The sequence below is a fragment of the Rhinolophus sinicus genome, linkage group LG05, assembly GCF_036562045.2.
Source record: "Rhinolophus sinicus isolate RSC01 linkage group LG05, ASM3656204v1, whole genome shotgun sequence".
Classification (NCBI taxonomy): Eukaryota; Metazoa; Chordata; class Mammalia; order Chiroptera; family Rhinolophidae; genus Rhinolophus; species Rhinolophus sinicus.
In genome coordinates, this window is record NC_133755.1 from 178042904 (window position 1) to 178055360 (window position 12457).

At 43.5% G+C, this 12457-nt stretch overlaps 1 protein-coding gene across 4 annotated transcripts in view; it reads left to right on the top strand.

Annotated features, from left to right (window-relative positions):
* Positions 1 to 12457, top strand: part of MAP3K4 (mitogen-activated protein kinase kinase kinase 4) — an 84150-nt gene that overhangs the window by 50142 nt on the left and 21551 nt on the right. For all 4 annotated transcript variants that reach the window (XM_074333786.1, XM_074333783.1, XM_074333785.1 and 1 more), the window contains exons 6-14: positions 265 to 422; positions 3538 to 3654; positions 5083 to 5182; positions 5278 to 5361; positions 6448 to 6714; positions 8022 to 8171; positions 10156 to 10317; positions 11296 to 11429; positions 11970 to 12048. In XM_074333786.1, the coding sequence (XP_074189887.1) occupies positions 265 to 422; positions 3538 to 3654; positions 5083 to 5182; positions 5278 to 5361; positions 6448 to 6714; positions 8022 to 8171; positions 10156 to 10317; positions 11296 to 11429; positions 11970 to 12048 (1251 nt within the window). The remainder of the gene's footprint in view (positions 1 to 264; positions 423 to 3537; positions 3655 to 5082; positions 5183 to 5277; positions 5362 to 6447; positions 6715 to 8021; positions 8172 to 10155; positions 10318 to 11295; positions 11430 to 11969; positions 12049 to 12457) is intronic.

Sequence of the window (12457 nt, forward strand, 5' to 3'; positions counted from 1 at the left end):
GTGAACATTTCAGTTATTTTCTTAGTCATTTGAAGGGGTTGTGAGTAACATATTACATAGCCAAGGAGCTGAGTTACACAACTGAAGAAAATGCTCCCTTAGTCATCAGTTAATGGTGGCAACCTGCTGTCCCAGAGCCGCAAGCCTCAGCCAGCCTTCTCACCTGGTCCCTCTGACTTAGAGCTTTCTTGTCGACAGAGGTGAGTACTGTGAGTTTCTGAATTCTGTTCTCAAATATGACCCTTTACGTTTTTGTCTTTTAAGGTCTATTTCGATTACATGAGGAGCTGGATCCAAATGCTACAGCAGCTGCCTCAGGCATCCCACAGTTTAAAAAATCTGTTAGAAGAAGAATGGAATTTCACCAAAGAAATAACGCATTACATCCGGGGAGGAGAAGCACAGGCTGGCAAACTTTTCTGGTAGGAATCCTGCGCTTCTGAGCAGGCCTGTCTGCCTGTCTCACCCTGTCCTCAGCACGCTCACAATTCTCTTCTACACACTTCAATGCTGAGTTACGTGAAAATGGCAGCCATTCATACTGGCTGCGTGCCCCTCTCCCAGGTTTTGTTACCCTTAGACAGTGGCTCTCAACCAGGGCGATTTGCCCCCCGGGACAGTGGGCAATGTCTGGAAGCAGTATTGATTGTAATGACTGGGACGTACTCCTTCTGAGTCCAGGCCAAGAATGCTGCAAAACTTCCTGCAATGCACAAGGTGGCCCCCCAAAAAAAATTATCCACCCCAAGTGTGAGCTTTGCAGCTGAGAAATTGTGCCTTAGAGTAAACCCTCTGGGTTGTACATACAAAGCAGGAGAGTCTCAGGCCCCTGAAGAACAGAGCGGGTCTGTAGACCTGTGTGCGTCACTCTTGGTGCAGACATTCGGAATCCAAGGAGGAGGTATTTTCATGGATGCGACTTGGGGAGTGTCACACTGATTACAGAATCTCTCTGTAAACGCGGTCTATGTGTGGTGAAAAGTTAGAAATGTAAACAGGAGAACCCTAATGGGGGGCGTGCGGTCACTGGTCTGTTTGTTCTAGAAAGGGTTCAGGGCCTCTGATGTTGAATTAGGGCGCATTTCAGTGGTCTTTGCTGGGGTCACAGTGGGGGAGCAGCCCTCTCCGGGCCCAGACCCTGCTGCCGTCTGTGGTGCTGGTTTCTCGCACGGCCTCCTCTTGTCTCCTCTTTATGAGGTCTTGCGTACCCAGCCCGTCTTTTCCTCCTCCCCGGGGGCATTCTTTGGGACTCCCACGTTCACACAGAGCAGCCCCCTAACCCCAGGAGCTCATTGTTCTCAACCCCACCCAGCTCTGTGCCGTGCTCAGAATCTCAGAATCTTGCCCACTTTTCTTCCCTAACCATCAGTTTTAAAAATGTCTTTTCTGCCTTTGTTTTGTGTGAGCAGTGAACTTGCTCATGTCTCCGAGCTCTCCCCATCCTTCAGGCCTGATTCCCAGTCTGACTGGACTGCTTTCCTCTTCAGGTCGGTCCCACAGTCGGCCTTATTCAAACACGCATCACTGCCAGTTTCAACACCTCTCCCCTCTGAAGTTCCCATTATTCTGCTTTGCCTATAATTTCCTCTGTTTGCGTGTTCTGATTCCAGGCTGTTAGGTTTTGTGGAAGACATGTTTTAGAAAGGTTGCTGTTTGGTTTCACTGCCAATTCATGTTACATAATTTCTCGGTACCCTTAGTCCTCCTGTCAGTCTTCTTGTTTTGATCTTTTACTTCTTTGAATTTTACATACCGTGCCATTCGTGGCTGGTTCTCCCAGGCGCACTGCCTGCTGTAATTCACCTGACTTCTTTCACTCTCACATACTACCTGTAACCCATTGGGCTGTCCCTTCAGGATAGACCCAGAATCTCACCTCCGTTCATCACTCCACACTGCCGCTGTCCCTACTCTGTGATTTCTTACTTGTATTGTTGCTGTGACTGTCTCTGCTCCTGCCCTTCACCCCTGTAGCTTATTCTCAGCACCACAGCCAGAGTGATCTTGTTAAAATGTACGTCAGACCATTTTCTTGTCTGCTCCGAGTATGCCACTGGCTCCCCTTCTTGCTCAGTGAAAGTGAGAGCGAGCACCTCAGCCATGGTGCGTGAGGCCTTGTGCAGTCCGACCTGTCACCAAGGCTTTGTCCCCACACTGGTTTGCTCACTGCTTCCCACAGGCCGGGCCGGCTCCGTGCCCCTGCCTCACGGCTTTGTACTTGCTGGGCCCTCTATGTGGACTCTCCTCCTCGGCTATTCTCACGACTCATTTCCCGACTTCCTTCAGATCTTTCACCAAATGTTACCTTCTCCGTATTTAAAGCTGGGATTCCTACTGCTTGCAAGCACTCCTTAGTTTTCTTCCCTATTGTATTTCTCTCCATAGCACTTAGCAACGTCTGAAATCCTATACATTTTCCTGTTTATTTTATTGTTTTTATTCTCCATTCAGTGGAGAGACTGTATCTCTTTTGTTCACTGCTACCTAGTACATAACAGATACTCAATATCCGTTGAACAAACCCATCCTGGATATCCTTGTATGCAGCTGTCCTAAATGCCTGTTTCTAATCAGGTCACTTTCCCACTCAGATGTTGTTGAAGCCCACCCTCTGCTTACGGAGAGACGGTCAGACGCTTACATGACATCCAGGGCCTTCCCCGGGGCTGCCCCGTTGGCTGTCCTGCCTTCTCTGCCCTCTGCTCCTTTCAGAAAGCAGTTTCTTTGCACAGCCATGGCCCTTGCTTACACGTCTGTGTGCCCTTTGATCATCTCTATTCTTCCTGGACTTTCCTTCCCCCTCCTCCATTCTCTTCCTGACAGAGCCCCTCTTCCCACTGTTGTTCTACTTGTTGTAATTCTGCATGGCCCTCAAGGCCCATTGCAACCACGTCTGGCGTTGGTTGTATGTACTGACCCGCCTTCTTCCACTAGGTCATAAGCCTCTTTTCCTCGAACATCGTAGAGGTCACGCTGCCATTGAATTTTTACAGCACTCACGTAGATTTAGTTTCTACGCGGGGGTTTCCATTTTAACCCTGCTATGTAGATTGTATACTCAACAGGAAGCACCCGCTGTATAGAGTGTTTCATAGTTAATGACCATGAAAAGCTAATCGTGAGGGAAATTTTTAAAAATTTCAGAGGAACTCACTTTGTTTTCTAATGTTATTTAGTTTATTAAGCTTTAAAAGAATCGTGTCATAGATATGTATGTAAGGCCATTTTATATCATTTGAACATTTCTTTAAGATGAAAATAACATTTGTGTAATAATTACTTAGCTACTATGAATGTAATTTAAGATTTTGAAGTTTGTAATGAAAAACTGTAGTAATAGAACAAAGGTAGATCCATGTCCAAAGAGATTTCCACTTTTTTACATTAATCCTGATTTTATATTAAAAGGAAAAAATTCTCACATTTTTCTTTAACTATTGAAACAATAGCTGAACCGTTTAGTTTCTCATTCAAAAAGGAGAATGAGTGAGGACGTTTTTTTCATTTGGTTCACTTTTGCTCTTTTTGTTCCCTCAGTGATATTGCAGGAATGCTGCTGAAGTCCACAGGAAGCTTTTTAGAGTTTGGCCTTCAGGAGAGCTGTGCTGAGTTTTGGACCAGTGCTGACGACAGTAGTGCTTCAGATGAAATAAGGTTCAAATTGCATTTTCTTTTCTCTCCCATTTCTTATTTTATGAAGTTCGGCTCTTAGTAATAAGCCTGAAATCAATCTTATTGAAACCAAATTGTGTTGTACTTGACGAACTTGAGTAGTAGACGTAAAGGGATTTATTTCTGTATTTTCATTTGGTATCTTAGTTATGGTTTTATGTGAAGTTTTCTTTGCAATTGAACTTAGAATTTATTAAATCTAATAAAAATAGTGTCCTTCGAGAAAGAGACTAAAATGAGTAGAGTCGAAATTCATCCACATGTTCTGGAATGTTTTTAAGTAATTGTTTCTGTCCTTTAAAACCCCTGTGGCAGTCCATCAATACCGTTGACATTTGCTACATTTTTATGGTTTTTATGCTTAGCTTATCCCTTCTGTTGAACTTTAAACCCAAGTACATAAAACCACTGCTTACTCATCTATTGTATTTCCTCCAACTGTGCAAATAGTATTTAGGTTGAACCATGTAAAGTTGCTGTTTTTACGGCATATCTATCAGTCACATAGCCATTTTGTGGCCAGTTATTAGCAGCAGCATGCGATTCAGCCTCAGGAAGTGCTCAGGTGAAACTGACTTCTCTAGCACTGCAGTGTTTTCCCTCGCCATCCAAAGTGTGATGAAAACCATTTTGGATTTCAGAACACCTGGGATGTCTTTATGCCGCAGTTAAAGAAAGTAGCTACCACATAGATTCTCACCTGGAAAAATATCGAAAGCTAAGAAATGGAATGAATCAGTTTGTAGGCCTTATAGTTCTAAGAGCTAATGCGATGTATTCAAAATAAAAACGGGAATTCAAGAACCAAGATGGTGAACTAGAGAGTGGCTCTTTGGACGCTCTGAGTGTTTACTAGGGTTGGATCTAAGAAGTGGCGTCATGTGCAGTGGTGTGCTAGGGCTGGCCCGTCCTGGCCCCAGAGAGCCAGTGCGCGATTGTCCCCAGCCCTTCCCAAGTCATCGCTCAGGGATGTCATCCCGGTAGCTTGAAATCAGCTAGAATGGCAGTATTGACACCATGAAAATCGGCAGATACCACGTAAGACAGTGCTTTTGGCAGAACCAGTTGTTAAACACTGACCTGCCCACCATGGGATGTATACCTTTTTAGTTAGATTATAAGCTGGGAGTCAAGAACTTATTTCATACTCCAGCCAATCTTTAGAAAATTAAGCTTACTGTCATCTGAAAATGATTACATGTGCCCTACGTATTTAGAGAATACTCGCACTTTCTGGAAAACTGGTGGGAGCAAACCTGAATATTTCCAATATGTTCTCAACAATTGCTTGCTCCCGTTCATAAAATCTTCAGTCTTTATTCATGTGGTGTGGAATTTGCTTCATCTTTATTATTACGTATGTCTTCGTACACCCTACTGTCTTCTGACTGGCTCTCCATCCCCGTGCAGGAGGTCTGTTATAGAGATCAGCCGTGCTCTGAAGGAACTCTTCCACGAAGCCAGAGAAAGGGCCTCCAAAGCACTGGGCTTCGCTAAGATGTTGAGAAAGGTGCGTTAGCGACCCGGGTTAATCATTATTCTCTTATGTTTGTTTTTTTAAAAAACAACAACCTTAAAGATGTTTCTTTGTAACTGTGATCCTAGGACCTGGAAATAGCTGCTGAGTTCATACTTTCAGCTCCAGTTAGAGACCTTCTGGATGTGCTGAAATCAAAACAGTATGTTAAGGTAAATATTCACGATGGCATCATTGCAATATTTTGCCTTTGTTGCTTTACTCTAAAACAGGCAAACTTTTTCTTAAAGCTCCAGGTCGTGCATGTTTTAGGCTTTGCAGGGCCATACACTGACCCCAGTTGTAAGACTGTCCCGTAATTTCCCAGTGAAATAATTGGAAAACTAAGTTTTTCATACTTATACCTTGTTTTAGAAATGCAGATAATTAAATATTTTTTCGTACTGTTTGTTTTAATAGATTAGCTACACATGTATGTTTAAAATAATGTCTGTAAAGTAATATGTTGACTTTAAATAGTCGTTTTGTTTTTCACTCTCGTGTTTCCTGAAATAATTTAAACTTTTTACAGGAACCTTTGACATCAGTGTCATCAGATGTCGCTGGAGCCACTTTGAGTCACCATCTTTGCTCCTATATAAGTTGTTTGAAATGTAGTATTTTTCTAGGACCTGTGGTGACGTTGTTACTGGGAGTTTTATCTGAAGCCCATAGTTTTATCCCACCCACATGTATGTGTGACTTACTCAACATAATTGCATACGTATCCCTTGTTAAAATGATCTCGAAGACGCTTTTGATGATGCCCCACCAAGAATAATTAGTGAGTCTGTCTGTGTTAACATTTTTCACCTTTTTACCGAGTCAGGTGACTTTCTAGTTTAAAGTCTCGTGGGTCTCCTTGTCGCTGTGCCGAAGACCTTGGTCATCACTGCGCACTGCAGGGCTTTGCTGTCTGGGAGCAGCTTTGCTTAAAACCTGCATCGCAAACTAGCAGTGATTGAGGTGGTTTTAAGCTGACCTTCCTCCCCTGAAGAGCATTTTCTTTGTTGTTGGAAATAAAGAAATTCGAGGCTGCCCTATAAGTGGAGGAACTTGACAGTGTGTTCCCACACTGTCCCCTCCCTGCCCCTCCGGTCACACTGAATTACTTACGCTTCCCTCATTGCTCTGGTTTCCTGCCTTTCCCACATCTCCTCCCCCAAACCTGCTGTCTTTCTCTAGTTTCTTTTTTTAAATAACATTTCTATAATATGTGACATTCCTTAATTCAAGACTTTGGATTGTTTCTTTTCCAGGTACAAATTCCTGGCTTAGAAAACTTGCAAGTGTTTGTTCCAGACACGCTCGCTGAGGAGAAGAGTGTTATTTTGCAGTTACTCAATGCAGCTGCAGGAAAGGACTGCTCCAAAGAGTCCGACGACGTGCTCTTTGACGCCTATCTGCTTCTGACCAAGCCCAGTGACCGCGCTCGGGATGCAGATGACAGCTGGGCCACCTGGGAGGCGCCGCCCGTCAAAGTTGTGCCGCAGGTGGAAACTGCGGACACCCTGCGCTGCATGCAGGTGTGTCTCTGGGCCACGCCCACCGCGCCCCAGCCCTCACCTGGAGCAGCATTCCTCACTGAAAGTGTTTGGGGGAGAGATGAATTGTTAGCTCACGAATGATTGCTTTAACTGCCGTAGTGGTCTCAAGTACACACGTCCCAAAAATAGGCCTTGGCGTTTTAATAGGTAATTTTGTAGTATCGCTTGTTCTAAAATAGTCCATCAGAGTCTGTAGTACATTTGCGACATTGTACTGGAATGTTTGAAATACTTTATTTACATCTTTTCTTAGTTCAGCCATGTAGTTGGGTCTCTATATCCATGATCGAAAAGGAATTACCTTACTCATTTGATTGTAGTTCCAGAAATCTCAGTTCTCCAAGAACTCTGGTTTACTGGCTGCTTAGTTTCCATTTTTGTAGCACAGGCTATCACCCACCTACCGAGCAGGGATACCTAGCATTGACGTAACTCATTCATGTAAGCCATGAGAAGCTTCCTCATGTTCTGTGCTCAGCTAGGGGACAGATGGGGGTGCTCATGTGCACCCCAACCCAGGCTGACTGGAGCGGGACACGTGGGCCTCCTGTCCCCTGCTTGCCACCGATCTGCTCTGTGCATTTCCTGTCGCAGTGAGTGGTGCTCCGTCCACTCAGCTGTTACACCAGAGTGCGACAGTGAGTGCCAGTGCCGCCTCCGCCATTCCAGGTCATCACCAGCCCTCGCAAGCCCAGAGCGTTTCCAGTAAATGCCCCGTTCTCTGCATCCCCAAAGCCACCCCCGTAGTCAGCCCTCATCCCTCTCCTGACTACTGCAGTGTCCCACTTCAGTTTCCCCGCTTCAACCCTCACTCTCCCTTCCTGCACTTCTGTACTGGTTTGCTTCGTTACACTACATACACCCCATCACTTCACAGATCTACTCAGCACACTGCAATGATACCACTTACAGAATAAAAATAATAAAATCTTGGTTCCCTACTGTTTCGTACAAGGCCCCTCACCCCATCCCACTCCATTTCTTGGCATTTTCCACGCTGCTCCGCAGACACGCAGACGCTGCCCTGGGCGTGTTGAATGATTTGGAGCGCTGGGATGTTTCGGAGACCTCATGCCACGCAGTGCCATCGTGCTGAAGGTCCGAAATGCCAGTGACCACGGCAGCGCCTTGCTCTGTGGGAGCAGCGTTGCTTGATAGCTGCTTTCTGACCGGGTGGTCGTTGGCCGCAGCCCTGAGCTGGCATTGACTTTCGGCTGGGGGTCGAACTAGAAGGGGAAAACAGTAACCGCGTCTGTTTTTAAGCCCTACGCTTGATTTTCTCCCAGGTGGATAATCTTTTATTAGTTGTCATGCAGTCATCTCATCTCATCATTCAAAGAAAAGCTTTCCAGCAGTCCATCGAGGGACTCATGACTCTGCGGCAGGAGCAGACGTCCAGTCAGCCGGTCATCGCCAGAGCTTTGCAGCAGCTCAAGGTATTTCTTTCATCGTCAGCTCTGCCTGAGAGAATTTACGTACATTTGCATGCGATGCCACCAAGAGTCATTGAGTTGTAATGTAATGTCATTCAAGGGGTTCGAGCTCTTAAAACCCCCCTCCCCATTCTCCCTCTCTCCCCAGTACACATTTTCCCACGTTTAAACTAAAATTCCCAGAGCTTTCCTGGAATTGTGTAGAATGTTCGAGTTGGAAAGGATAAAAATTTGAATAGTTACATGACTCATAATGGTCACATGGCTGATTAGGAGCAAAGCTGACACTGGAACTTAGGTCTCTTCATTCCTAATCCAATTTTTTATTCTTTTGTAATTCTCAGTATTTACTAGAGATACTGCAAGTCAATACTGTGTAATTTGAAAGAAAATTTATCCTTTCACTTAACAAATTATTCAGCCGAATTATAATAGAGAAAGCCAGCTGTAGACAGGCACAGAGGCCTCCGAAGTTGATGACCAGACAGAGACTCGCTTCCTCTTCCCATTATTTCTTGCTTTCACCACTTTCTGTTTCGTGCACCGTTTATGTGTCTTGATCTCATCCACATTTTTTCACAGGTCATCAATTATATCTTCTCAATCACTTTAAAGCTTAATATCTTGAGGAAGAAGCACTTACTGAAATTATAAGTAGTTTGATAAGCATTTGTTTTTCTTCTGCCAGTCTGATTTGTCTTATTCATCTGTAAACATTCTCTCTTATAAATTGTCATCCCACTCTAATGCCAGGGCAGAGGACTTTTGTCTTTTCTTCTAGTTTGAGTCAGTGAACTCAGGAGAATACACAAATACGTAATACTGATTATTCTTGAGCTTAAGGCATTTATAGTCTTAAGGACCTGAACTGTCACACTAAACTACAGAGCAGGGAGACATGAGAGACTCCTAGGAACATCTGGGAGTTGCCAACATGGAGGCATTTTAGCTTGGGAGGATTTCAGAAGATGCAAATTGGGAAAGGGCAAACAAAAGGAATACTCGGGCATTGGTACCCAAGGATTCGGTTATGGGGATGCTCACTGAATATCAGATGGTCTAACTTGGCTGGACCTTGGTGTACACAGTGGAAAGTCATGACAGATAGGTGAGTAAGACCAGGTGGGCAAATCAGACTATGGAGAGATTTGGGGGTTTTATTTTGTATCCCTTGGGAGTTGTTGAAAATTTAGGAAGAATATTTTGGAACACTGTGTAGGGGGATTGCCTGATGGAGACCATGTGTACACATGTGTGTTTAAGGGTGGGTGGAAGGGAGCCCAGTTTGGAGCTTTTGTAGTGTTGCTTAGGAGACAACGAAGCTTGAACTAGGGCAGGGTTTGTTAACCTCTGCACTTTTGACATTTTGGGTCAACAATTCTTTGTTTTTGGAGCTCTCCTGTATGTTATAGGATGATTAGCAGCATCCCTGGCCTCTTCCCAATGGATGCCATTAGGCTTTACTCTCCCATCCAGACACTGCCGATGTCCCTGGGCGTGTGTGGTAAAATGCGCTCTAGTTGAGAACCTATGAGCTGGGGAGTGGCAGAGGGATAAGGACAGTGTGACTTGATAACACCAGGCAGGTCATTTAGAAATGCATTGTTAGTTCACTCTGTGGCACTGAAACCATACTTCACACTTGAGCGACCACCCAGGGGGAAAGACGACTGGTGGGTGATATGTACAAATAGAGAAGTGTGGGTGTCGAATCAGACCACATCGTAATCAGGCATTAGCCTTTTAAGTAGAATTTTTCTCTCCTTATTTCATGAGTTGTTAAAGAGTACCTGATACAAAGAAAAATGAAAATAATATAATTTCCTCTATTTTTGGTCATTCCTTTTGAATAACTGAAATAAATATGGCTGAAAAATATTGCCGTGGTTTATATCTGTGTGATGATGAGAGAAATCTTCCTCTAAAATACAGTGAGTATTGTGTGATTTGCTTCATTGTGGATTAATTATGGTTTGGGACTCTTTAGAATGATGCATTAGAGCTTTGCAACAGAATAAGCGATGCCATTGACCGAGTGGACCACATGTTCACTTCCGAGTTTGACGCTGAGGTTGACGAGTCCGAATCTGTCACGCTTCAGCAGTACTACCGAGAAGCCATGATCCAGGGCTACAATTTTGGGTTCGAGGTGGGTACGAACTAAGGCAAAGCACAGTACACTTTAGTGACTGCTTTGTAACTGACTTATAAGTGTTATAATCTTATTTGCAAATCTGATTATTGACTGTAATCACAGCTTAGTCAAGAAGGTCATCTTACACTGTTGCTGAATATCAGAAATATTGGTTTACTTTTAAACGGTCAGATAGTTGCCCAATTTTTATTTTGTGCCAACAGCTATCTATTTAAATTTGAAAACCTTTCTGTGAGAGATGGTTAATATCATAAAAGCACTTTTTTTTTTTTAATTTAAAAAATTTTTCTCCCCTTCTTCTGCTTCCCCCCTCCACTCCGGTTCAAGCCATTGTTTCTCAGTCTAGTTGTGTAGGACACAGCTCCCTGGCCCATGCTGGTATTATGAGCCTTGCACTTTCCCCTGCTGAGGCAGTCGGTCGCCGGTCGTTGGTCCACCACTCACAGCAGCTCTTGCCGGCTGCTGGCTGCTCACAATGGCTGCCGGCCACTCATGGCAGCACACAGAAGCCTATGGCAACCCATGGCAGCTCAAGCTGGCTGCCGGCCACTCACACTGGCCACCGGCTGCTCCTGGCAGCATACGGCAGCACTCGGCAACTCACGCCGACCTCGGCAGCCCAGCTCCAGGGAGAGCTGTTGTTCACAATCTTAGCTGTAGAGGGCGCAGCTCACTGGCTCATGTGGGAATAGAATTGGTTACCTCAAGCTCGGTGCTTCAACCACCTGAGCCACTGGGCCAGCCCAAAAGCACATTCTTAATTTAAACTTATGATTAAACATTTGTGAAGCTGTATTTTAAGACATATTCTTTCTGACTCTTCATACTCTTTTCAGAATATGTAAATTTTAAATAGATTTTGCTTTTTGTTTGTAGAAAAATTACATTTTAAACAGATGTGGCACTATAGTGTTTAGGTATTTGTATAATCGTTTTCTTCTTAATTTTGATATACATAAAATCTTCTTACAGTATCATAAAGAAGTTGTTCGTTTGATGTCTGGAGAGTTTAGACAGAAGATAGGAGACAAATATATAAGCTTTGCCCGGAAATGGATGAATTATGTCCTAACTAAATGTGAGAGTGGTAGAGGTACAAGACCCAGGTAATGACCAAGTTGGGTGTGTACTTCCTGAGTCCTGTGGGGTTGGTAGTAGTGCTTCTTCCTTACGTTTTATATGGGATTTCTGAGCAGATGACACAAAAAGGAGCATTTGGAATGGAACTCTTTGGTGATGAGTGCTGTGTTTGTTTGTTTGTTTAATGATTTATTTACTTAGAAAACCCTATGACTCTTTGGAAAACCTTTAAAAAAATTGCTTCCAAATGAGTTATCTTTAAGGGAGTTCACATTCTCCCGTGACAGGTCTCCCTGATTGCTAATCTGTTCTCCCTCATGAAATATGAGCCTGTTATTAGTGTAAATGGAAAGCAAATTGGTAACTAGTTCCTTTATTAAGAAGCCGTTTGTCTGTCTCCCAAAACAGGGTATAAGCGTACTCCATCCCAGGCATTTATATAAAGACAGAAAATGTTTATTGTCCTAGTTAGTAAGTTTCCAATGATATTTTTCAGTATGGTGTAGACTAAAATTGCTATAACATTTTCTTGGTTGTTTTGTGATACTGAACTCTTTCATATTCAGGTGGGCAACTCAAGGTTTTGACTTTCTACAAGCCATCGAACCTGCCTTTATTTCAGCTTTACCAGAAGATGACTTTTTGGTATGGAATATTCTAAGTTTTTTTTCATTAAAAAACAAATAAATTGATCACTGTGTATTCCTGATTGTGTATTCTTTTAATATTTAATAGTGGTTTTTAAGTAATTGTAATGATAATGCTGAGAACTGAGTAGTTAAAGCACACTTAATAGCACAGTAAGACATTCAATGCTCTATTCTTCTGACAACATGGTTCTAAGGCAGTGTGTAGTGGTGCAGCCTGGCGCTTCTAAAATATTGGTTGATGGCATAATTTAATAAGTGCTGACTTAGTTGCTGGTTTTTAACAGTTCAATGGAGAACAAGGATTAGCTGTTTTACTTCACTGTGTGTCATTTGAAAGCATAATGCCAAATACTAAGTATTATCACTGTTATTCCGATAAATTCTATCAGCTCAAAAAGCTGTTA